Source organism: Tachypleus tridentatus, chromosome 6 (genome assembly GCF_004210375.1).
Source record: "Tachypleus tridentatus isolate NWPU-2018 chromosome 6, ASM421037v1, whole genome shotgun sequence".
NCBI classification, from domain to species: domain Eukaryota; kingdom Metazoa; phylum Arthropoda; class Merostomata; order Xiphosura; family Limulidae; genus Tachypleus; species Tachypleus tridentatus.
In genome coordinates this window covers 72390121-72417809 of record NC_134830.1, presented here as the reverse complement: position 1 = coordinate 72417809, position 27689 = coordinate 72390121, and the positions used below count along the sequence as shown (strand labels likewise).

Here is a 27689-nt window from a genome sequence, read left to right as displayed (position 1 = left end):
TTCTCTTTTCAATACTGGTTCTTATACTTATTTTCATACACCTAGTTAGTTCTTTACTGCTATTAATCTCTTAATTCGCTCCCCTTCATTATTCTCCCACTTTTCATGGAAGGTTGACAATAACCTACGAGGCAGTGATTATTTTCCTATAATTTTCAGAGAAACTGGCCGTGGTCGATGCCACCCGATCTGCATGCCCCAGCGAAAGCTGGATCAAGCAAACTAGCCCTTTTTCACTGCTCTTGCAGAACGTGATCCTGCCATCGTCCGTAAGCCATCAATAGACGACTGTGTGGTAGCAGTAACTGACTGTATTATACAAGCAGCTATTCAGTGTATTCCTAAAACCTCGACATGTTTTCCACGATATCCTCATCCGTGGTGGAATCCTACCTGCCATATGGCACGGAAGGCTCCAAAACGGGCCTGGGATATTTTTCATAGGTATCTCACATTCGCACCACATCTCTTTCTAGCAGGCCCGTGCACAACATGCTCGTTGGGTAAGGTGTCAAAGCCAGAATCTTAATCTTGAATTAAGTTCACAACCAGCATATCTTCTACTACTAGTTCCAAAGTCATATGGGACAGGATTCTAAAGGTCAGTGGGCAATATAATTTTGTCCCCCTCTCGATCTTACTCTCTGACGGTCAGGAAGTAGCTGATACCCGGAGCATCGCCAATACTCTAGTTGAAAAATTTTGACACATATCTAGCACTTTTCCTTCTTCCTCTCAAACGACATCTTGTATCAATATTCTTTGACATTGAGAAGGCTTATGATACAACATGCAGGTGTGTGGCATTTTGCGAGACATCCATTTATATGGGTTACGTGCCCATTTGTCCATGTTTATGAAATTTGTTTTTAATGGACAGGCAATTCCAATTTCGCGAGGTTTCGACACTTTCCCGTTCTTTTCTACAGGAATTTGGAGTTCCTCAGGGCTGTGTTTTGAGCATCGCATTTTTTACTATGAAGATAAAGCCATCATTGAAAAACTTCCTCTTACTGTTGCAAACAAGCTCTATATCAATGACTTTCTCATCTCATGTCAGTTGTCAAACATGAGGTATATTGAGCTATAGCTATAGACTGCTCTCAATTGTTCAATGAAGTGGACCACAGCAAATGGTTTTAACTTCTCTCTCTCTAAAACTGCTTGCATGCACTTTTGCCGCCAACGTGGTATTCACCATGATCCTGAACTCTGTACCGGTGAAGTTGTGCTGCCTGTGGTCCCTGAGACTAAGTTCTTGGGACTTATCTTTGACCGTAAACTGACCTTCATATACCACACATTAAGCAGCTACTGGTCAAATGTACAAGAGTAGTAAACATCCTCCGTGCCCTTTCTTCCACCACTTGGGGAGTGGATCGATGTTTTATGCTAAAGATATGCTAGACTATGAATTACTGGCTTATGGGTCTGCCAGGACCTCGGCCTTAATGATGCTTGACCACGTTCATCATCAAGGACTTCAGCTCTGCACTGTGGCTTTCCGCATTTTCCCAGTTCAGAGCTTATACATACAGTCTCGTGAACCACCTCTGCCATTTGCAACTGTCCTTACCAAAGCATCCCATCTAGGGTTGTTTTCCTTCCTCGGTGGACCATGCTTCTTCAGAACAGACGATCTGCCATTGAACCTTTGACCTATCTTGTCCCAAGGTTTATCCGTAACTTTAGACAGTGTTATTGACGATGGTGACACTGTCTACCTTAGAAATGTTTTTAGTTTTTAAAAGTCATTAATATTTTTAATGCTATTTAAGTGTTTTAATTTATACACTAGACCGTTTTAAATGTGGTTCCTTTTTAAGAATCAAATTACATCTAGTTCGATTTGAAACTAGAAAATGGCCATAACATCAAATAACTCGAAACCAGGACTGAAAAGACCAACTTCAGGTGACTTACGCTGATTTTTTTAACTTACCCGTTACTCATTCTGGCGAGTTATGATAATTACAGTTATGATACAACTTGTTTTACTGTAGATTTTCTCTTACTGCTGTAGACTAGATGTAGAAATTGAATTTAATTCTATTTGTGTTTTTGATTCAAAAAGTAAACTTTCCCTTGTTTTACCTTAATTTCCTTTTATAAATTTTACTTTAATTTTAACTTTTTATCGGATGTTTTGCGCAGATAGCCTAGTTGCTTTGCGCCATAAAAAAACCAACCAACCATCAAGAAACACACCTAGTAGCTTTATCGTTTCCAAGTTCAAAAGGGGGTGGAATTGTTTTGGGCATTTCCGACAGTACCACTGTGCTTATATTCGTATGTCTGTACAATTGGTCGCCAATTTCCAGTCTTCGGATCAAACTACATTTTCTGAGTCCGAGCTTATTCCTTAATATAAAATATATTATCACGCTACTCTGAACGGTAACTACGTTGAACCCTAAGTCGTTGTACAGGGTCCTATAAGTAATTGTGTTTGTGATTTCCTTTCCTTTGTGCAGATCGGTTACTTTTATAGAAGCCTTTCTCTAATTGTAATATATCGTATACTTAGTTAATTTATACACTTCGTGGTTATATATATATTTTTTTTTACTAAACAACCAGATTATTCCGCGTCGTTAAATCAAGTAAAAGTAGTTCGCATACACATGGTTTGTATGGTGATGTTTCAAAGGCATACGTCTTCTGTTATCAACATTTACCAACAGGAATACTTGTTTGGTGACATTGTAATTAGTCCATGGGTAATGCAAAGAAGTAAAGGCAACAATCATGTGACGTTCATTGTCACACGAGTGTAAGTAAACGTTATGTAGTTTTTCTGTATAAAATCTAATGCAAGGTCTTCTGGTGGATTACCGATAACTTTACGGGATTATAACAGTAAAATTCTCAGTGCATGGAGCGAAGATATCCCACTGTGTAACTTCGCTCTAAGACAACAACAAAATTATAGATTTATTTGGATTCTGAGTGTATGTTTTAAGCGTGTTACGTATTATAATTTATTTCTGACGAGTCTCCAATTCATTACGTTACGTTTTGGTATTTCCAGTAAACAGAAATTTGAATTTAATAGTTAATTAAATGATATGTATTAAATTTTTTATTTGCTGACAAGATTGATATACACAATTTTATTTTTTAATACAAATGTATTTTAATATACAAACATAAAAACAATAGATTTTATAATAACAGTTACTACTACTAGTTATTACAAATGGTGGTTTTATATACTACAATTTTACAAGCTTACAGACAATACCAAGTCTTTATATTCGGTCTATAACTGGATGTTGTGTGGACGATCCAGGTCTACGCCAAGTAAATTAATTCTGAATTCATATTGTTGGATCTCGCTTAAGCTAGCGCCATCTTTTTTTTTTTTTTTTTTGTGTGCTAATTCGGTTGGCCTCACACCTGTTACTAGCTCACTTCTTACCGAGGATGATACTCAATGTCTTTATAGAAATAATAATGTCCGAAGTAATTCACTGAAGTTGAACGGTTTGTAATGTTCGGAATATATAACATTCCTGATCAAATTCTGTAGTTTTCCGATTGTTAAACGTTGATCACAATTGTAGCTTCCAGGTCTATAGCACATCAGCTTTAGCTGTGGTCCTCCTCTGGCACAGCGGTAAATCTATGGATTTATACCGCTAAAATCAGGTATTAGATTTCCCTCGGTGAACTCGGCTGATAGCCCGATGTGGCTTTGCTATAAGAAGACACACACTGTAGTTGTGCAATAATAATCTCGTTTTGTTGGCGTGCTTTTTGAAGTTAATGAAGAAGTATTGTGCACCTGACCCTCCTGGGTATTTAAAATTCAACATACCCAAATACCCACAAAGAAGCGAAGAAGTACTTATTGTTTATTCCGTTTGTTCAGCAGTTCTGAATTATAAATGACTATAACCTGACCGTTTAGGTAGATAAATGTATTATAGATGTTTATGTTTAGATTGGAAATGCTAAGGTTTGTTTGTTTGTTTCTTTCATCTTCTGATTTTATTTTATAAGATTGGTCATTGTTTGTTTATATGTATGCACTAAATGACAAACAACTTATCGGGGAATGTTATACATATGTGCGTATGTATGTGTATAATCTATGCATAGAATAATATGACCTTGTACTGTTATCTTGACGCTTCTATTTTATTGTTATTTAATACCATGTACTTAAAGCAACAAAATTAGACATAATTGAATAACTGCTAATATGCATGCATTCATAAGATAAGTTAATTCGCTCAAATCAGTATATATTCAATTAAAAGCTGGACTTAACGGGCGTTTCCAAAGCGATATCCCTTAACATTTATATCTTTCACACATACATTAACGTGTATGATTATTTGAATATTAGAATCAAAATACTTTCTTCGTTGTAAGTTATAACTTTTCCCCTTTATTATATTTTGATTATCAACAATTGACTAGCAGGTATTTGAAAGGAAGTGTTATAAGTGAAACAGAAATATAGAATAAAATTCTCTGCAGCACTTGTCTGGGGTTTACATGGAAAGATTAGGCCACCATATGTCAACCACAGTGTTCTCCAGTATTACATAGAATTCATTATTAGATGCTCTTAGGTTTGTTGTTGGGCAATACGGAAACTCATCACTAATGTGAATTAATCAAACGGACATTGCTGCCTTGGAGTAGAATGCCGTCTCGTGTTACATTGTGTAGCAGATACGCATGCTAAAAGAATAATCTTGCTAGTTTTTTTACCGCGGCAATTCTTGATTACCTTATACATTTATTTTGATCTGGCGTAACCTGGTAGTTAGAGCGGTAGATTCGCAACCTGCGGGTCACAGGTTCGAATTTCCGTCACTGATATACCAGCTCTATCAGCCGTTGGGATATTTATAATGTGGCGGCCAATCTCGCTATTCGTTGATAAAAGAGTAGCCCAAAAGTTGGCGGTTGGTGATGTTGACTAGCTGTCTTCTCCCTTGCCTGCCCCTGCTAAATTAAGGACGATCTCGATTAGGTTTGCGTGAACTTCAAAATAAAACTTTTGTTTTTCTTAAGTTTCAAGAGTTTAATTTTCATTTGCAGGCAGATGTTTTTAGGTAATTTTTTGTGTGCTAAAGGGACAGTCAGCAGGAAATAGTCACAACCAGGACTGTGTAAAGGAAACTTAAATTACCAGCGCCTTGCGTTCTAAAATGTTTGCATATACGCAACTTGGAAGTTACTCTTGATTTTCAGACGGCTAATAGACTCTCCTATAGAAAGGTTTGGAAATACGACATTTTCAGGTAAACATCCGTTAAGCTTAAAACATTTGAATATCTTGATACAGGAAGCATGAAAGCTTAGACTCATTTGAACGTGAATAATTAATATAATATTAATTTAATTTTCATAAGTAATTACGTTCTTTCTCTACTTCTGTCTATATAAACTGATAACGAAAGCTTTTGTTCACCTAGTCAAACCGAACATTGTAAAGGTTACCAGAATGTGTGTGCTCAGTGTGCACTGGTCTTTAAAAAAGTAATGCTAAAAATAACGTACTTGCTGTTTTGTTTAAGTTTCCAAAACCACATGTAATGAAAACTAGTCTTATGGAACAATATATATATAAACAGTATGGTTTGTTGCGTTGAATATACTTTACGTATATTTGACAGTTATATTTCTGTACACAAACCTAATGGTGCTAAAGCAGACTATTTGCTTATCCTATACACTTAGTGAGAGCTCAGTTTGTAAACAAGCAGGTTGTATTATCCGGACGCTTTGTTTATTATTAGCCAAATCTAAGATTCTTAAACAAATTAGAATGTACGATAACGTGTTTATACTCAAAGGGCATGTTAAGTACTTGACTTAATGGCAGACTTGATATAACCTTGTTGTCAGCAGGAACAAATAAATTTATAAATTAGATTCGATTACTTTAAAGCAAGAATCTCGTCTTTAAACAAATAAACAACAAAACAACTGTAAACAACAATTAGGTTTAAGTATACGCATTTTCCATTGCAGTTTGATAATCATTATTTACCCGTGTATAGTAAACTGACAAAGGATGTCTTGAAACTTGTGATATACATGATTTACTATTGCTTAAATTTTTCGCATAATTGCGAAGTATTCTATGTGACATATGAAAAAAAAAACATGTTTACGTAGGAATTATTTGGTGTTATCAGACTATTTATCCAAAGCTAGACACTCGCTAGGTTTTTTATGTGCATAATGGAATGATTTTTCTTCAGTTTCAGAAAGTACAATTCCAGTATATCTTCCTTTGTTTGTTTTCAATTTCGCGCAAAGCTACATAAGAGCTATCGGCGCTAGTGTTCCTAATTTAGCAGTGTGAGACTATAGGGAAGGCAGCTAGTCATTACCACCCACCGCCAACTCTTGGGCTACTCTTTTACCAACGAATAGTGGGATTAACCGTAACATTATTATGTCCCCACGGCTAAAAAGGCGAGCATGTTTGGTGTGACGAGGATTAGAACCCGCGACCCTCGGGTTACGAATCTAGTGCCTTATCTACCTGGCCATGTCGGGCCCATCTTCCTTTGAGCCATGATGCAAGATCACAAACTTAGTTGTATTACATCGTCAATTCCATTTTTAAGTATTCGCCTTTGTCCAAAACTATAATGCTGTTTTCTTTATCTGATTTACAAATGACAATGCTGTCATTTTGACTTGCATTGTTTGTTGTTCTAAATTCTTCTGAACTTACATTAAGATAATTTTTAAATTTACAGCTGTAATAGCAAGAGTGTAGAGGTATACAACTAATCTGAGTTCTAATGTTACCGAACGACTGGTTAGAACTTGAACAACTTGATTGATGTGACAGTAATTACAAACTGGATTATTTTATACTGGATAATCCTTAAATTTTACCTTGTAAGGGATACTAGATTTTTAAATTTCATTTCGACATCATTATAGTCTGTGTAGTTGAAAATCTGTTATCGTGTTGCTATATAAACATATTTTTAAATAACTATTGCTTAAAACTGTTTAACTTTACCAGTTTTTATCTAAATGACTAAGAATTTTATAACTCAGTTCTCCGATAATCTGTATGCCTCCATCGACTGTCGTGTTAAAGATTTAAATAACCGATCCTTCTCTTGAAGTTCAAAATTAAGTATTTCATTAAGGGTTTCGTGATGCTCTCAAGAGTAGTAAAACTGAGGAACAGAAACTTTAAAAACTTAGGAAACGAGGGAATATTTTCAAACTTTTTTTTTACAGTCATTCAATGTATATAATTGAATTATTAAATTTAGAATATTTCAAATGTAATTTTCTGGTATTTCTAAATAGAGTTTGTACCGATTTACAATACCTATGTGTTATGTACTTATTAAATATCAACTGTAATATAAGCTCCAAAACTAAGTACACAACCAAACCATTTCATACTCTTAGCTCTTAATAGTAATTTTTATAAAATTTCATCAGCACTTTGAAATATATTCTTCCTCATAAAAATGAAAGTTTCAAAAAATACGTTAGTTTTACCAAAACAAAAAAAGTTCAGACGTTCACCTTTATAACTACGAGTATTTGAGTTTCATTTAAGTTCGTTATGAGGTGAAAAGTATTAAAGTATGTATTCAAAATACACTTTTCATTAGACGACTTGAAGTAGTCAAGTTACTGATTATTAGAGTAAAAAACCTTACTCATTCACAAACAGAGGCCTGAGATTGTGTAAGAGTAGTGTGTGTGTGTGTTTCTTTTAACAAAGCCACATCGGGCTATCTGCTGTGTCCACTGAGGGGAATCGAATCCTTGATTTTAGCGTTGTAAATTCCATAGACTTACCGCTGTACCGGCGGGAGACTGCAAGATCAGTGAATAGGCCATTGGTAGTATTACAAAAACCTGTATAATATTTACGAACATTATTCATAAACAAACAATAACAAACAACATATAAAAAAATCCTGTTTCAAAAATTAAATGCTGTAATGATAACACCTCGATCATTAAAAGCACTGTACATTTTCACAATTGTTTCATTCAAAAGTTTTCCAGTCTCGAGTTTATGGTAATCACAGTAACTCTATTGAAGGCTTTAAATTCGGTATCAACAGAGTTCTTGAAGCTATGTATAAAAATATCGTTAGAACCAAGCATTTCATTTGAAGATTTCATGAAAACATGGGTAAAACACAAACGGGAATTCTTGAAATGGGTAAATATAGGTGTCCCATTCATTTCAGTCTTCATCTTCGCAACGTGCATTAGACGTATATAAGAAAGGAAGTAAAATAAAAGCTAACGTTTTTTGTTTTAGAGTAACCCAAAATGTACTTTTCACTACATGCGTTGTATGGACTTGAGTATTCAAGTTTATGCAGAATGTGAGATTTCCAGGTTTCTTTTTTAGTGGAAACTAAACTATTATTTAAACCTTTTGTTCTAAATTGCAGCACGTAGTTTGCAGTTTGAAGAAGTTTACTTTGGTGATTTGTTAAATTTGGGGAGTGACACTGTGTTCTGTACACAGGAACCTCATGAAAATACAAAGATAGTTGCATGTATAAAAAAAACCATATGCGTGTGAATGAAAAGGGATTATGTGGATTGCGACAACTTACGTCAGATATTATTTTGTTTTGTTTTGTTTATCATTATGCTGTTCTAATTGTGTTTGCATCAGTGTAATTAATTATTTAGATTAATGTAAATCAGACTTCATAATTTTACACATAATTGTGATGTTCGGGTCTTTTTTGGAAATTCAGAAATATTTTTAATCCTTAGCATTCTTCATGCTCAGCAGATGCAATAACTTTGTAAGCATTATAATTCACATAAGAGAAAAGGCACTGAAAGAATATTTCTTGAACTTGGCATTAAGATTCATCGGTGGTGTAACCCCTGTCTAAGTTTTCCTTGGATCTATTTAAAATCATGAAATTTTGTGTGAAGGTAACCGAACAATTGTTCTGTGCTCATAGTAGAAGTTTCTGAAAACTTCCATGGATCATTTGATTATCAGTGATGTTCTTATTGGGGAATTCCACCCTTCCAGCGTCTTCCTGAACGTCTATTAGAACGCAGAATACTATATTTGACTTTTCTATTTTGACATTCTCTTCCACTCTCTCTAGTTGTACGTTTTTCATTTCCACGATTTTACGTAAAATATATGGTGTAACTTTCCACAATACTGTGAAGTTAGCTGAACAGTCTTAGAGTATTGATAATTAGAAAGCTACAGCAAACCAGTTTGTCTGGCTAATGCACTAAAAACGCATTTTTGATTTTTTGTGATTTTCATAAATTGTATCAACAAATGAGCTATTGTCAGTTGTGCAGATTATATTGGAACAATATATAAAATCATTTCTTAAAATGCTGTCACAAAAGTCTCCTTGATTAAAGATTGATAGACAACAAGGCATTATAGGAAATACGTGCTACAGTACTAAACATTTTTTTTTAAACAGCAGTGAACTACTAGCAGCAAAGAGTTAGTTGTTTACTGCATTACAGTATAACCAAATTTACGACCAAAGTGTTAGTTCACCAATAGTCAGTTGCAGTAGTATGCTGTTTTGTAGAATTTGTTGAGAACGCGATAAAGTTAGAACTAACTTGTTTTAAGACTAGTTGCTTTAATAAGATAAGTTACATTAAATTGTAGGAATATTGATTATGTTAACTTCACATTCGGTTGCTGCAAGGAAACATTATTATAATCTTGTAGTTTGAGTACTATAAATTTGAAAATTAAAAACTGATTCAGGTAATAAAATGTTACATTTTTATACAGTTTTCTTAATATAGAAGAATATTAATGTCAGTAACACAACATTCGGTTTTGATTCATGTTTAGGCTTTGTTGAAATAATTTCATTTGTGACGGATTTACTGATATATTTTAATATCAATGTTTAACTTAAATTCATTTTAAGAACCGTACATAACTTATATTGTTAAATATGTATTGTGAAATTCTCGCCTATTCACTAAAGCTGTAAAATATTCTCGATTGTATCGTAAGTATTTTTGTGTAGGCTGCAATTTCTACAAACTCTTCTCACGTTTATAAATGAAGCCAACGCAACGCGCAAAGAAACAGTGCATATTATTGGTTTGCTGTAGATTTACTATAAATATCGAAAGATATAACTGTGGTTAACGCTTATTAATCGGGAACTTCAGATATATCGAACAGGAACATTCATAAATTTCGAATATTACAAACCGTTTAACTTCAGCTGATTCACGTCGGACATTAGTATTTTTACGAAGACGTTATATAACTTCAACGATGAAAAATAAACTCGATGTGTGATCAACGAAGAAAGTAGAAATAGCTCCCTGGTAAATGAATTTACCTACATCAACTCCAAATTAATTCGCTCATCGTGAACCTTCCATAAACGTCAAGGAAATTACAGACCAGAAAGAAGACTTGATATTGTTTGTAACTTTGTAAAACTTGTACCTGGGCCATTTGTAACATCTGTTATTGTAAATTGTGTTATTGTTTGTGTATTAAAATACAAACTGTGTGTCAATCTTGTTGACAATAAACATAAATTGAATACATATCGACATTTATTTAACTTTTAAATTTAAATGGCAATTTACCTAAATTTTAGGTTATTTGTTGTCTATTTACGTTCCTACGTCAATTATTTCACTTTTTGGGTCTCGGTGACATAGCGGCATGTCTGCAGACTTAGAAAACTAGAAACTGGGTTTTGATACCCGTGGTGGGAAGAGTACGGATAATCCATTTTGTAGGTTTGTGGTTAACTACATTTAAAAAAGTTTCCTTTGCTCTAGTTCCTTGCTTGTTTGTTTGTTTAGAATTAAGCACAAAGTTACACAATTTAACACAAAAGTTCTAATTTAACCAATATATCAATTCATTCACATCAAGGATAATTGTACATATTTTACTGTAACGGACGAAGGATGTAATGTATGTATGCGACCTGAATAATAAATCAATGTGGCGCCATCTATTTATTGGCACAGCAAACAAAAACTCATAAAACATTTTCTCACTTCACATATTCAAGATTTACACAATTTATAAAAAATAACTACGGTATGTGCAACAACTATTTCCTTAACACAAAACACAATTTTAAATAAACGTATTCCCCTCACAACAAGAACATAACTCATTCAGACTACACGTGTGATTAAATGTTTCTTTATAAATTACATCAATAAATATATTTCTAAAAATGCAGTTATTAAAAACAATTCAGTAAATGATAGCATTTTTAATAGATAAAATCATAACAGTTTATACCTGCACAGTCTAAATACTTTTCCTTTTCATTACTTCCGAAAAAAATCTTTTTTTTAGATAATATTCACTTTTTCTTTTTCAATGGTGTATAAATACTATGTTTAATATTTACTAGCACAACCAACAGCCCATAGGGAGGCATTTCTGCTGGGTTTTTTTATATTTATAACATCTCTAGAATTAGACTGAGTAGAATTAAAACTGTTAAGCACCAAGAAATAAACGCCACCAATACCTCAAATACAAAAGATACGGCAATTACTAATTGTCGTAGGGGGTGGTGTTTCTTCTACTGTATATAATATATGAACTTTTGAGAGTAGGAATTCTGTTCTGAAGTCTAAAACAAACTCTGGTTTGAAATTATTTTCATGTTAACCTGCAAACGCTTTCTTGACTTGCCTTAATTTTTAATTTCTCTCTTTTTCTTGAAATTATTAGTGTGTCTAGTAAAATATGGTATAACGAGGGTTAGCGAACATTGTGTAAGGTTACAAATTATGTCATTGTCAATGTCATTATCCTCACTGTGCTCTTTAATTAGAGGTTTGTATTAGTTTGGAAAGTTATCTAACCAGGTCTTTATATTTTTATATTACAACACCGTGAGCTGGAGCCTAAACTTAAACCTGTTGGTAATGGTGTCAATCTGATCATAAAATTCATCATTCAGAATGAAATGTACTCAGTTAAGTCATTTGCAACAAGAAATTTTGATTTTACATACAACTCTTTTGTTATGAAATCTGTATTTTAAATTTTGTATTTAGAGTAAATTGGTACAATTTTACTTTATATATATAAATTTGAAGCTTGGTAAGTATTAGATATATGACAATTATTTAAAAATATATTTATACTTTTGGTCTTTGGTTGGTTTCTGGCATAGACTGCTTAGTCACATCCAGCCATCTGATTAATCAGTAAAACAGTGATAATTTGACCTTTGTTCTTTTGTAATTTTCTTTCAAATGCAAGACTGGTTTTTCACAAAACCCTGTTTTGTTGCATCATAGGTTATACTTCAATTGCAAAATGATCAGGGATTTGATATACAAGCTTACTTTAAATTAAATAAAAATAATGCAATATGCAGTTATAATGTCAAATGAGTATAGTTACTAGATGTCTAACATTAAAAAATGCTACAAATATAGAGTTCTACAACACTTGTACCCAAGCTAGCTATCCTGTTAATAGGTAAGCAGACACCACCGAGAGTTTAGAATGACCATTTTAAATGACGTCATATACAAACAACCCATGACGTATAAAAACAAGTGTAGCTCGATAAAGACCACAAATGCAAATAGCCATGCCATGACCACAGGATAATGGAAATTAACTGTATTTTGACGATGTTGCCTGGTTAGATCATGAGAGGACAGTGAAAGTTTGCAAGAACCTGACAAATAGGTTGCTCTACAAAGTCATAGTAAATAGTGTCAATGCTGTTTTCCAGTCATTTCGAGAAACAATAAGAATACTCTCACACCATATTGCATTTGGGGAGACTGCAATTTTTTTCCTGATGATTCTTGATTTGCACGGTTCTATAACACAGGATGCAATGAAGAGTGGTAGCTATCCTCTTGAGAACTTTATTTGATCCTTCTGGAAGCTCCTACAATATAGGATAGTATTTATATTTTGTGGAAGTTTCACTTGTGTTTTGGACAGTCATCACAGCTGGTGGTATGCAAATGAATGACCACTAATGCTCAATACAATTATTGAGTAAAGCCTTTTCATTGCGAATGACAAAAAATCAGAAAAGGCAGTGTTTTTATACAAGATAAGGTTCCATCTACTTGCTCATTAGCCCAAGAATAAAATGATGATTCAAGATCAAGACATTGCCACTTTCTTATGTCTAGACCAATCATGGGATATGGACCTCAATGAGCACATGTGAGCAATCGTTGTTCAGTACAGGTGAAACAAACAGCTTCTAAGGATTATCTCGTTTAACTTTCTATCCAGGAGTTAGGTATAATTCTACAGGCCCAGATATTAAATACCGTGTTTACTCGCTTATAAGACGGGGATTTTTCCTCGAGATTTCGGGCTCAAATTGGGGGGCCCGTCTTATAGGCGAGGTCTACAGACATAGAAAATAAATTTAGTTCACTCAGTTTATCAGATCGTTCCTCAAATGCGAATTTCAATTCCATTGACGGCAGTGAGGATGATGAACTTTTCAGTGAGTTTATCGGCAGAGATGACGTAGAGCAGGAGGAGAACACGGAGGAATGTGACCTCTACGATGATGGATTGTCCGAGGAGCAGTTTTATGAACTGTTTGGAGATAGCGACAACGAATAATTTGAAGGCTTTTGAATTTCATAACTTGCATACTGATTTGCTGTGTTCTATTAAAGTGCAGTTTATGAAACTCTTTAATACTTTGAAGAAATGTGGTTTAAAGTTAGCATAAACGTACTTTGATACTGAAATATGTTGTGATAAGTTTTGTGCGTTAGATTGTTCTTTGTTATGTGTTTTAAATATGAATATTTATCATACAGTAAATAAAATAGTTGATGAAATTCCATTAAACGCTTGAACACCGAGTTTGGATTTATTCATTTATTTTCACTTTTCTATCTCTTCTATTTTTCTCCTTCTAATCTGAAATCGAATATCGTATCTAAACCCAAAATTAGGTTTCTATTAATTTCCATTTTTCACTTTTCTCTCGTTACCTGCTTTCCTTCCTTCGTCTTATAAACGAGTCTAAACAGAATATCGACAATCTCTCAGGTGAAGTTGGGACCCGTCTTATAAGCGAATCGTCTTATAAACGAATAAAAACGGTATTGTAAATACGGTATGTAGCCATTTCTGTCTTAAATATTGCAAGGGACAGATACACTTTAAATATTTCTATGGACACAGCCATTAAGATATTGCTAGTAACAGTTCCATTAGGTTATCTTGTATCCTTATTGTGTTTCTTTGATGAAATGGTATTCGCCCTGGAAATGGTATTGATAGAAAATTATTACATGCTATCAAAAAAGTAATCCTCGTAACTGAATTGTATTTTCGCTTTTGTCTTCAAATGCTTTACATTATTGATGTGCAACTGAGGTATAAGTAACACATAATTAACTCAACTTTATGCCTGAAAGCTATGTTTGTATCTTAGTGTTCAAAGGTTTAGTTGCAACACCTACAGTGCAAAAGCAAGGCTTAAAATACTTCAGAATAAGAAAGCATAATTTAAGAATAGAAAAAAAATATTGATTTGGTTGGAAACGCAAGAGTAGACAATAGACTAATTAAGCTGTGGTAAATGCAACCCGGAATATTAGCTTTAATTTCTTGAAGCAGAGCCGAGGGGGAGTGAGAAATGTATGTATCCCTTCATTAGCTTCATGGACTTGATGCTTTGGTTAGTTACTTTCGTCTTTATAATCAATGGGTTGCTTGGGACTACTTTTAATGGATAATCTTCGTAATTGATGTATTTTGTTGAAATCGCCAGAAGTCATTCATTACTAATTTTAAACACGTTTTTTTGTAAATAGAGAAGATCAAAACTTCTCATGATAAACTATTCTCATATGAAAGAAAAGTTTTCATGACCGAGGCGTTGGCGCAATGCGCTTGCGTTTCATATATTAAGTTAATGAAATATCTTTTGCAGTGTGTGTTTTATAAATACATGTATTAAACATTGTAAACCGTGGTGTCTGTTCGAGCGTTATCTATCTGCCGTTTACGGTGGCAGGTTTTTATTTCATAAGCACTATGTTCTACACTAAATTATTAGCAAATTATCACACTGTCATTCACATTTCGAAATGTGACGTAAGTTTAATAAATGTAAATTTACCGTACGTCATTGTTGAATAACTTTTGCCATAATATGAAATGTTCAACAATTACTTTTCACAATGGGTGGTGTAAGTAGCTTTGAGTGAAACCAAGAGTGCAGCACTATTAACATTTTTAAAGCCCAGGAAATAATTCGAACTGAAAGATTCACTTTAATTTTTCTTGCCACTGAGAGCAGATACTTTATTTTCCTTGTATACGAACGATTCACTTCATGTAAACACGCACACACTTGTGATAATTTTAACAGATGAATACCTGTTCTAGAAAGGCGAACTTTCAACAGGTTTTACGAATATATTTTTTTGTTAATTATAAGTAAAATATAGATATAAAGTAAAATATAATGAAATGTAAAAATGGACAGTATTTAAAAATTTAGAACAACTTTTGTGTACATGGTGCTATGCTGACCCTGAAAGTAGATTGCTGTAGTACTGATACTATAAGAAAGTTTCTGTATGACTTAATAGTTCTCACAGAAATAATGTATTGATCTACTACAGTGCATTCCAAAAGTAAACCTCCACACCCTGGTGGCTCAGCGGTGAGCTGAATAGTTTATATTTATAATGCTAAAAATCTTGGTTTTAATAGCTCATTGTCTAGTTATGCATTTAACATCAGATAAACAAGTAACTCTCATCATATTACAGTTAAATACATTTGTATTAGAACTACCACTAGTTCACTGGAACTACCAAATACTAGAGTTGCCCAGTAGTCAAATTATATGCTTTAGTGAGGAATAATAATGTTTTTTTGTTTTTTATGTGATGAGTTTGGATATTTAATACTAAAAGTTAACCCTTTTTGTGTTCCATTCGTCTTGTTTGTATGTTTCTCTTCGTTATGAGTTTTCATACTTTATTGTAAAGTTCTGCTGATTGCATGTACAAGGGCAAAGAACTAAAGTAGTTTATATCAAAATAACAAAACTTGCATGAAAACTCAAACAATGTAAGCTGAATATGCTAAAAACATTTGTGAAGGCAGCTGTTGAGCAGTTTATATTCTGTTCTCTATATTTTGTTTTACGATATTGCATTTATAAAAAAACCGTTTTATAAAAACATGGTTCTTATTTGACATTTTCCTAATACTTTGCACTTTCATTTAATCTTTGCTACATTCCCTCTTCAAAGAGCAGTTTTTGAAAATAGTGTAATAAAAAAAATTTTATTTTGTGAATTTTTTTTATATTGTAGGTGTCATATTATCAGGTAAAAAAAAAATTGCAAATTCTTTTTACAAAGATATGCTGGAGTAGTGGACATAGACTAGATTGCATATTGAACTTAAACAGAAATCACGTGATAATTCTTCTGTGTTCAGGTTGTATATAGTTTTTATAGTTTTTGCAATCAAATCATGACAAGAAGTAACATTCCAACTTCTTCAGTTTCATATCTGACAGAATTGAAAACAGGGATAATAACAGGAGCTCAAAAGGTATGTAACTATAGCTGTACAGATTGATGGTGTTCTAAGAGTTTTATCACTTAAGTTGATGTTAGTCAATATTGACTGCAACTGGTAAAACTTCAAGTGCAAGGATTTCAGTGGTAGAAAGAATTTCATTTGTGATCAGGATACCTGAAAATTGAGCAACATTTTCAAAGAGAACAAACAAGAGTGAGCAGCAACCAAAATAATCTCCTAGTACAATGAGAGATTTGAACAACTGGTGTTTAAAGAAATTTGTATGATGTTCCCCAGTTAATGTGGTGTAATGGCCATATACAATAATGCAACTAATTACGGAAACACACAAACGATACATATACATGAGTCACAGACAGCAAGTAATGGTAACTAGATATTGGATGTTTTAATTAGTACAAAACATTATAACAGAAAATAATAAAAGTGAACAAGTTACAAAGCACCAGTCTTTTGTATGTGTCTTTTACATTTCACAGAATATTAAGTCCTGTTTTCATTCTGCCATAAAGTTTATCAGTGCAAGACTCTGAAGTATTGTCTCAGTACTCTCCATGATTCAGCCAAGTTGCCATCATTGTTTGACATTCTACTTTCTAAATAAGTCCAAACTGTCTTAAAATTGTGACATCACTCATCAAATTTATATTGTTTGGGATCATTATGTTACTTGAAACAAAATACCAGCCCAATGAATTATGTTCCTGAGGTTTTGTTACTTCTTCTCAACAATTATTTTAAAACAGTTAAACATCCATTGAGACCACTTTATAGCAATATATACCTTCCTGTTCTAGAGGTGATATATAACACTGTATTTACAGTAACATTATTGTCAAGGTCTATAATCAACTGTCTTTTGTCTTTTAAAGAACATATTTTGAGGTATTTTATTAAGTTTCAGTTTTTCTACCTTGACTACTCCTGTTATTAAGAGAGTCTGTTTCATAAAACCTGTTTATAGTCTTAGATACAACTTCTACTGAAACAAGGTTTGCCACAATTAACATAATGCACCTTTCACCTGCCGAAACTATAATTTCTACATGTTTGTGATGTTACATTTCTGTCCTGAGAATCATGAATGCACTTGCCACAATTCTGCTGGGCATAGTATGATTTTCTATACTTCTATAGACATTATGCTGGTGTGACAGTGTTGGATAATAACTAATCACACTGTATACTTTGAACATATGACTGTATTCTGATGCAGCTGATTTTCATATAAAAAGTATTCCCATAATATTTGCATTTTATACCCATTTTATTCATTATTTTCATGGTGTCATAAAATGCCAAACAACCAACCAATCATTATTTTCATAATTTTCTTTTCAGTACATTTATTTGTGTGTGTATGGTACTTCAATAAAAGCATATTATTGTATAAAATGGTGCAGTGATTATATGTATGCAATGAAGAAAAGCCATCAGATGGGTTAGTTAACTAACATTCACCATTTCCTTCATCAAACAAATGTGGATAACAAAAATAAATGTGGAATGTTATGACTGCAAGTAGGCTTTTATTTTAAATATAATATGAACATCTGATGCCCATTAATTTTGTAAATCACCTGAAAGGCTTGGTAGTAACACTAGTAGTATAAACTTTTTAATGAAGTTTATATGATTTAATGTAGCCCTTTAGTGACCAGTAAATGAAACTTAGTTGACCTGAAGTGTTACTGTTTATTTCTACAACTAAAACTACAACATGTGTGTGTTGTAAACAAAATTGTTATAAATTCCAAATATTTTTGTCCACATTTTAGGAATATTTTTTTTCAATTGAGAAAAAAATTATTTTATTGTATTTGTTGGAGCTTGTAACTGCTTTAAGTTTAACACACACACAAAAGATGTTCTTTTCTAAAAGAAACCATGAAACTTTGCATATAGGAGTTTAAAGTATGTAGATTAAAATAAATGTTATCCAATGAAGGGATTCTTGTCAAAAAGGAACACTTCTCAATTCATGGTAATCTAATAAATATTTCTATGATATACTTACAATATCACATGTTTAGCCTCTTTTGCGAATGGGGTTACCCCCCAGTGGCACTTGCAATGCTCGAAACTGGATTTAACTATCCATGGTGGGCAGGGGAGAACAGAGATAGCCCATTATGTAGTTTTGTGCCTAATCCCACATAAACATAAATGTTTGTGAATGTGTTGTAATACTTTTACTTACAAAGGTTATATTTCACAAACATAACACTACAAAATAAAAGGTCTTAATTAAAGGGAGATAATTTATCTAATTTAAATATATATATATATATACATATAGAAAATTCTCAGATTCTGTAATGAAGTATTTACCTGATTAAACCATGTTCTTTAAAATCTATTTTAAATAAAATCAACTTAAGAACTGATAAGTATTCAAATATTATTGCTACCTTGAATACATAAATACATTATTGCCACTCTTTATTACTGCTATATTTAGCAAACCATTTTAAGGATATATGTGTATTTTGTTTGATCCCTATAATAGAGAATTCCATTCTAACATTTTTATTCCTCCTAGATTTCTGTAAAAAATTAGCTTTGGCTCAATTTTATGCATGAAACTAATTAAATCTAATCAAATTTGAGACGTGAAATGGATCCAAGTTAAAACAAAACTAAGATTTAGGTATTCATATGTATATTTTAGTTAGCTTCACCATCTTTCTACAACGAGAGTAAGTCTGTAGCTCACATAGTTGATTCAATAAACAACTTTAAAGTTATATTGTATATCAAGGGGCTTATCTGTGTCATGTTTAGAAATAGGATTATACTGGTTTAATATTTGTATGGTACCAAGAAGAACTAGGTGCAGAGATCTTTGTGGTAAAACAAATGACTGGTAAGCTATGTGGCTGACCGATGTATAATTTCCAAAATGCACAGTACATTAGGATTGTTACAAAACTTCTTATTAAGCCCCAGTAACACAGCGGTAAGTCTGCGGAGTTGTAACGATAGAACACGGATTTCGATTACGTGATAGGTACAGTACAGATAGCCCATTGTTTAGCATTATGCTCAACTTTAAATAAATCTTATTAAAAGAATAATGTGTTTGACACTGGTACAATTTTACACATTCAACTTAAAAGCAACTCATGTATATGATGTTTAAAAATGTTAAATAAGCGAAACCAGTAGTAATACGTGTTAAAAATGCTTTAATCACAAGTCCTGACAATAGTGTTTCAATAGGCTTACCGAAAAACAGACAAACGCTGAAGGCAAACAAGTAAAGTCTAAAATTACACTGTTATTTCAATACCATCAGCAAACACGCAGCAACCATTGTTCCTGTGATAAATGTCTGTCTTTTAGATAATACGAAAAACTCGAATTACATACTTTTTTATATGTATAAGACAGGCAAATGACAATTAATTAAAATGAGCCTTTTGGATATTTTTGGATTTCATAAGTGCAAGATGTTTGTATTTTTATGTTTTGTAATTCATCTGATCCACATGCAGAACGATAAACGTACTGACAATGATATATCATCAAAATTTCACATATGCATTAAGTTCATCAATTTTCAGACGTCTTCACTTTCATGTCGACTTCACTCTACGCTATTCATCCCCTATCTTTTCGGCATGTTGGGAATGTGTGTATCTTCTAATTTTTGTAGTTGTGATGTGTTAGTGTTGCATCTTAACTGGAGCTTAATCATTTTATTTTTGACAGTAGAATTTTATACCTAGCAGTAATTGTAAGGAAGTTATTTAAAAAAACCCAGCAGAAACGTCGCCATATGGGCGGCTGTTTGCGCTACTAATTATTAATCGTTGTATTTGTGCCTCATTGAAACACACACACACACACACACACAATAGGAAAAGTGAACATTTCCTAAACGGGGATTTTCCTGAGAAATACTGCGCTGGGATAGTGATCCGATTGTGCTAATATCAAATGTAATGTTTTGTTTATTTAAAGTGCTGCCCTTTATTCTGAAAGAAATTTTAAAAATTTCATTTTAGTATTTACAAGTTACCACAGTAACGTTGATTTCATATATATATATATATATCACTGACGTACAGTCCTGTTAAAAATCCAGTTCTTCTTGTGAAGAGAGTAATGTAAAACTGGGTTCCATTATAAAGAAATGGTTGTTGCACGTACCATAGTTATTTTTCTAATTGTCTGAATTTTGAATATCCAAAGTGTGTGATCCTTTTTACTTTTTCGTTTGTGGCGCCATTCAGTTGATGTCGCCACTTTTATTACTTCGGCCATATAGATATGTACATATAACATATGCGCTACGTCCATTACAGTAAGATTATGATTTTTCACTAACTAGGAATAGTTTACCCACCTTACATCAAACTCTTTTTGCTATCTGTAATGATTTTTTTTCTGTTTAGAATAGATTTTTTCACTTATCAATGATGTAGGTAACGTGGATATTTTCAGTCATTTCATTATGTTTTTCACACTGGTCAAAATAATTAAGGGATGAACATTGTCATAGCTTATACATTATTATTCGATAGTATCGATGACACTTATAAAGTTATTTATACGCAAAAGAAGTGATAAGTAGCCTATTTTGTGATGTTACTTGCATGTTTCATTTGAACGTTGTGTTATAAGGGGAAGATTGACTAGAAACTGGACAAACACAAGTGTGAAAAATTTAGTTACCACCGGAGTGTTAACTTGCTTTAAGGTTTTCAATACTTTTGGCCGAAAACCTAGAAGGTTCGGCCATAGTTGAGGACTGTTGTTTGACAGTTTGGAACAACTAGAACCCAAGGATTTTTGTGTATCAATAGCTTAGAACAGCAGGGTACAAAAAAAAGCTATTTTTTCCAATCATTCAAATGTCTCTTAAAAGTAGTTCAAAAGTCACTGAATAACATTTTCTTCATCGTCCAAATTTTCACAACCTCAAGATTTATGTGCAGTTTAAATGTTGTCGTTTATTCGACTCAGCACTATATGTACAACATAGCGTATACAATTGGAAAATTAGCACACTCAACAAAACATACCCTTCTGACCTAAAATTTTAAACATTCTTTCCATTTCAGAGATTTTCTGTTCGATGTAAAAACCACAAACATCGCGGTTTGGCTTTTTCGCTTGAAGTTGTGTATGCCTGATTTGAATCTGGTAAACATCTCTCTCATAGGAACAAAGTTTATACAGCAAGTTATTTTTTTTTCAGTCTCGTTAGGATTATTACATTTGCATTCAGTTAATCAGCCAACATTTCATTTGGCAAATACCCTCTTTATTGATTATAGGCAGAGTTAGAGTTTCAGAGAGAACGTAGCAATATTCGCATATAGCTGTTCTCCCACTGGGTTCCTTATATTACTTAATCATACTTCAGAATGATGCGCCACCCGGCGGAATTGGCCCAATCTGAGCAGTCCAGTCATTAAAAAATCATATTGCGCCTATGGCTTTCAATGCCGGAAATATCACTGTGTTCGTAAGTGAGTTCTAATGGTTCTTTTCGGAAACTGGATCTGCATACTTAATCCCAACTCATTATTGGTCTGAAAACCTCTTTGATACTTCAGTAGCAGCAACTTCTTGAAAATTGAAACATCTACTTTTCAATCCAGTCTTTGTCACGACGATCAGCTTATAGTCCCTTACTTGTTGGCTCGGTATGACCTGAAAGTGAGTTTTATTTTCAACCCATGTGTGAAGTATCTTCATATACAACTCTGCACTAAGATGATAATCTTCTCTGAGAAGATTAAACAAAAGTAGAAAGTTTCTATCTGTCGCAACTCATAGCACATATCTATGTGCTTTCCGTTGAAAACATGCTCATTCTAAACTATCAGTAGGTTTCTTTGATTAAAAAGCATTACAGGGTGAAATCTGCTGGACTGCTTTGCTAATACACAAATGGAAAAAGTGTTAGAAACATTTTTGAACGAAACTACTTCAGGACACTTTTCTTGCAACTCGGTGATTATTTCATCCAGACATTTTATTGGCACCATTTGAAATTTAATGGAGTTTTCGAAATGATTTTCGCGTGTTTCAACTGATCCACAGCAAAGAACAGACCATCTGTTGTTGTTTATACAACTGGCATCAAGCCTATAAATGCAGTGACGCTATTCTTCAGAGAATTGATATTTCAGCATCAACGGATTCATCATCTATAAGCGGGATCTTCGAATCTCTAATATTTTGGTAAATTTTATCAGATCGCATGTTTTAACGCATTTGCAAATCAGATGTAATATCTTCTGGTATCTTAGCCTTCACCAAGTCAGTTTTATGGTTAAATGTTATGTTAACTCAGTGGTTTTCGATATAACAGGTAATTCTTGATTCACTCGTTTCATTTACTCCTTTTCAGATTGGTTGAAATGATCCATGCCTAACATACAGGTCATTGCTATTTCATGCTTGTTTCTTGTACAATGCTTTCTCGGATTCATTTGCAGTCCTATATGTGAATAATACAGTAGTTGTAAATTTGCTACGACCTTACTTTCATTTCATTCATTCTCTCCTATTCAAATTGGTAATTTCCTCATACTTTCACATCTTGCAGGTTTTCTCATCAGACACTGATATAAAACGAAATTGTTAAAAATTTCATCAGTTTAATTACTTTTAATCTAACTGTAACATGCTGAAGTTCAGGCAGATATATATAACAGAATTATTACTGAATAAAGTTATTTTGTGCATATTTAAGTGTGCTCGTGAAATTTATTTTATCTTTTATTGACAAAGGTACTAATTTAATGCAAAGTCGAGACAATCTTCTCGTAGTCCAGACGAGAAAGAAATCAAGTTATATTTACGTACTTCTTTCTATAACTCATTACGTAATATTTAATTCTAAGATCTCAATTTGATGTTATTTTATAGTTAAATTTAAGAAAAAACTGTGTCCCATGAAAATTATTTAACCCATGAAGAAGATTACATAATTTTAGCAGCATAGCGGTGTTTTCGTAAATCATTCAACTGTGTAATTTTGACGCTCTTATTCTTAGGCCGAAGTCATATGGTGCCATGTACTATATTTTGGTCTTGACTTAATGAATTCTAAAAGTAAAATGATTTTTCAAAATTATCCTCGCATCAGAAAATGTCGGGAAATCGTAAATCACAACCTGTTGTTATTTTCCTTATTTGAGTTTCGTTCTTAGTCGATAAGGTTTACCGTCTGCCACTTTTTTACACTTAAATTTTTACATCTTCAGAGTATGGTTGTAAGATACCCTAACTCTTTACTTACACTCATCCAAATTAAGGATATCCAGAATTTCGTGGTTTCTTCACAAACACTAACCAGGTGTCTCGCATTCCCTCACCCACATCTTTTGCCTGTTAATACTTTGTCTGACTTGCTAATGCTATAAGATTAGGCAAACTGCAGTGACCGTTAATTGCCTTGAATAAGTCTTATCCGGATATCAGCTGGCCATTTTGGTTTCGAGAATATTTATAATAGTTTCACTCTCTTGTTCAGTGAATAATCTACTGTTACAAGTTCACAAATAAAGTCTTTAATTTGAAAAGTATCTAAAATTTTCATCCCTCTCCAGTTAAAAAAGTAAAATAAAAGCCACCAAATAGTTTTCCAGTCATTGATATTGTCCAACAGTAATCAATTCGGCGAAAAATCCTCGAGATTGGTATCACTGAATAAACATGAAACGATCACCAACAGGTTTCATAAGTATTGGTATTTATTCTAAAATTTAAGTGACGTGGTTTCACAAACTCATTACTACACTCGGACGTAATATTTTCTGGTGTTTAAACCTTCTGGTAGAGTAGTGTTATCCAAAATAACACGGTTCCCAATTTGATGGCGTTAAAAGCAGCTAACTATGAAACAACGTGAGAGAGAGTAAAACCAGATTCAACTTCAGTGTTTAAGAAGGAAAGAAACTCTTATAGTGGTAGTGACATACTGGTCTTTATGTTTACGACATAGCATTGTGAATGTTAAATGATATGGAAATATAGTTTTTCAACCACTGATATTGTTACATGCTGATGAAGTTGGCTAGAGCTTTTTACTGATGGATAATTTCACCGAAAGGGGGTCGAACGCCACGTAAATGAACTACCTGTTTTAACGACTAGCACCACTATACAGTAACGTGTTGTCTACCAATCATTAAGTCAGTAGACACTCCAGTGAAATACTACATCAGAGATGCTTAACGTTGCAATATGTACTTTCATAACATCAGTGAAAAGTGCGCATTCCATGAACCACTAGAAAAACTGCACTCTATAGGCCAGAACACTGCATGACATATGAACTCTAAAAGCAAGAAATAAGAGTATTTGTTACTTTTAATTTCGGTTTCATTTACTCTTTAAATGAGACACTTTCGGCATGGCAGCTTGGTGGGTATGGCGCTTGACTCGCAATCTGAGGGTCGAGGATTTGAATCTCGTCACCGAAAATGTTCGCACTTTTCAACCTTTGGGGCGTTATAGTGTGACGGTCAATCTTACTTTTCATTAGTAAAGTCCAGCAGTTTATGATTGTTTACTTACTGCCTTCTCTCAGTCACTTCTTAATTAGGGATTGTTAACGCTTATAACTTGATTAGTTTCGTACAAAATTCAAAACCAAAATCATATAATAATCGCCTTAGAGTAATAATTGTTTTTTTTTTCCAATTTTTAAAACTTTTTTCTTTTTGTTCTGTACTTATAACACAAAACAAAAAATCAAACATTTTTCCTATCATTTAAAAAAGACTTGTACATATTTAGGATAGAATTTGGGAAAGTAGTTTATGCGTGTAAGTATTGACATAAGCTCGTTATTGAAAAAAAAACAAACGAACAACTGTAGAAACGTCCTTAACTCCAGGTAGCTCTGAAGACTGAAAAGTAACAAAAATTACAAAATGTAAAAGTGAGACAAATTCAATGGAATATATCGTCAATTTGCAGGTACGTATGTCAGAAAGTTTCTAATTGACCTTTAGTTTACTTGATTAATGAAAATATTTTTGATTAGTGGTAGTGCCTTTGAAATTGCACACTAGGGCGTATTTCAGATAAAGTATTGTATTGTACGCGCGTATGTATGTGAAGCTAGTGTTATGAAGCGTGTGTCAGATAAAATATCCAAAGTAAAGATTACTCGTGACCATTTTTCGATTATTGCATACCATGTTTTTATGTTCATTGGACCCATTAATTTTCATTCTCGACGGCACTGATGAATACAAAACTTTTTGTTTCTTGCCTGATTGTGATGAGGTGTTTCCTGTTATATTGTGTAACAAGTAGTCCATACCCGTATCGACACTGGAATGGTGCTTCAGTCTCGCGCACTCGTAGGGCGTGTCATTAAATTACTTCACGTGCCTGCAATGAGTAATTTGGCAAAATGCTGCTTGCCATATGAACCTACCAAAACTACTAATGACAATTTTCATTTATTAATGACAGAAGATTTAAAAGCATGTGTATGTTTGTGTATATAGTTTTCCATTAGGGTTATTACAGCTTTGAACATTCAAAGAACACGTATGCATATATATCCGTATAACCTTTGTTGTTTCTGTCTCATTTTGGGTTCGTAATTGTACATAGTTCAGTTACAAGTTAATCTTGGTCGAAATATTATATTTGCACACACGCATACATACTTTAAGGCGACAGTTTGCATACGGACGAATTTCCATTGGCATCTTATTAGATCATATAAATCTATAGTTAAGCATCTTAGATGATTAAAATGTTGACTGAAATTAATCGTACTGCTATTTTTTCACTTGAGGCCTTTTCTAAACATTTCTTTTTTTAGATTTCTAAAGTAATTGTTATAGACGTGATGAAAGAGATCGGGTTGCGCATCCCTGTTTTTATCGATTGAATTTTGTGTATAAAGCTGTTTGTTACCCTGTTAACTGATTATAGCTGTCAAAGCTACCTTTTTGAGAGTGTCTCATGTGGCTGCAGTTAAATTAACCTGAAAGTTTTGTTGTTAGTGAACAAATAATTCGCAATGGCAACAACTGCATTAACTGATTAAATTGTATTAGCTTTTTTAATTTAATAAGTTAAACTTTCAGAATAAAACTAACGGTGTCATCTAAATGCAACCTTCTGAGTGCTCAATAGTAAACTTGAGGAGCTTATCAAACTAAAATTTGAGGTTAGCAAAGTGTGGACGCCCTTTGTGCTGCTTTGCGTTAAATAAATACTGAAAAGTTCCAGGTTTTTCGAAGTTTGAATGTTTTATTTTTTTTTTTTTATAAAACGTAAATGATGCATTAATTTACTTGTAGAAATGTTTAATAAATGATAATTACTTTTATTTTATATGCAACTTAAAACGGTTTAAAAGGTTTGAATGCAGTTATGTCTTTTGAGAAATGCATTGATGTTACTTATTTATTTAGACTCTCTAAAGATTGTTTTATCATTTTGTAACTTGTTTATCTAAGTAAATAAATTATAACAAAATCATCTGTACGTAACATTCTTCTTTGGCAATGAAATTGTTCGAAAGTGCAAAGCACGCATAGTGACGTGAACATTCATACCTACGTTCTTTTCGACAGTTGACTTGCATGCAGCTTACACTGCCATAAATTTCATGCCCACAAGTTGTGGATTAAATATGTAACTTAGTTCATTTAAAGCGTTTTACGATATAATTGAAGTAACACAGCCTTCATATTTTCTCATTTTAACTAAGCTATAAAATTTAAAGTTATTACAAGAAATGTGAAAAGTTTTTAATTAACGTGAAATGACGTGAAGTGTAGTTTAGCAAATGCCTTTTCATTTTGATGTAATATATATTCAGCCCTCTATATATGTAAAAAAAAGTAAATATACTGATATTGTAGTTTACTGATTTTTTTAAGATTTGGTTTACTTCTTTGCATTTTTGAATAACTGTCTAACAGTTATTGATTACATATTTACCTACATAATTTTTTTTCCTCTTTTACAGTTCGCCTCCATGACAGCATACAAGAGGAAGCATTTCACTATTTAATTTTTGATCTGTAAGTACAAAATTCAGGACACTCATAGCTACATATTGATACTACAGATATTTATCAATATAAGTAGTAGCTGAGGATTTTATTGAGAAAAAGTTTATTTGAAAATCTTGTGA

At 33.0% G+C, this 27689-nt stretch overlaps 1 protein-coding gene across 14 annotated transcripts in view; it reads left to right on the top strand.

The window, feature by feature from the left end:
- Positions 1 to 27689, top strand: part of LOC143252783 (calcium/calmodulin-dependent protein kinase type II alpha chain) — a 135150-nt gene that overhangs the window by 48334 nt on the left and 59127 nt on the right. For 12 of the 14 annotated variants that reach the window (XM_076505479.1, XM_076505477.1, XM_076505476.1 and 9 more), the window contains exon 4: positions 27522 to 27576. In XM_076505479.1, the coding sequence (XP_076361594.1) occupies positions 27522 to 27576 (55 nt within the window). Of the gene's footprint in view, positions 1 to 25606; positions 26023 to 27521; positions 27577 to 27689 lie in introns of those variants that run through there. The other 2 variants (XM_076505481.1, XM_076505480.1) reach the window with 1 other exon arrangement.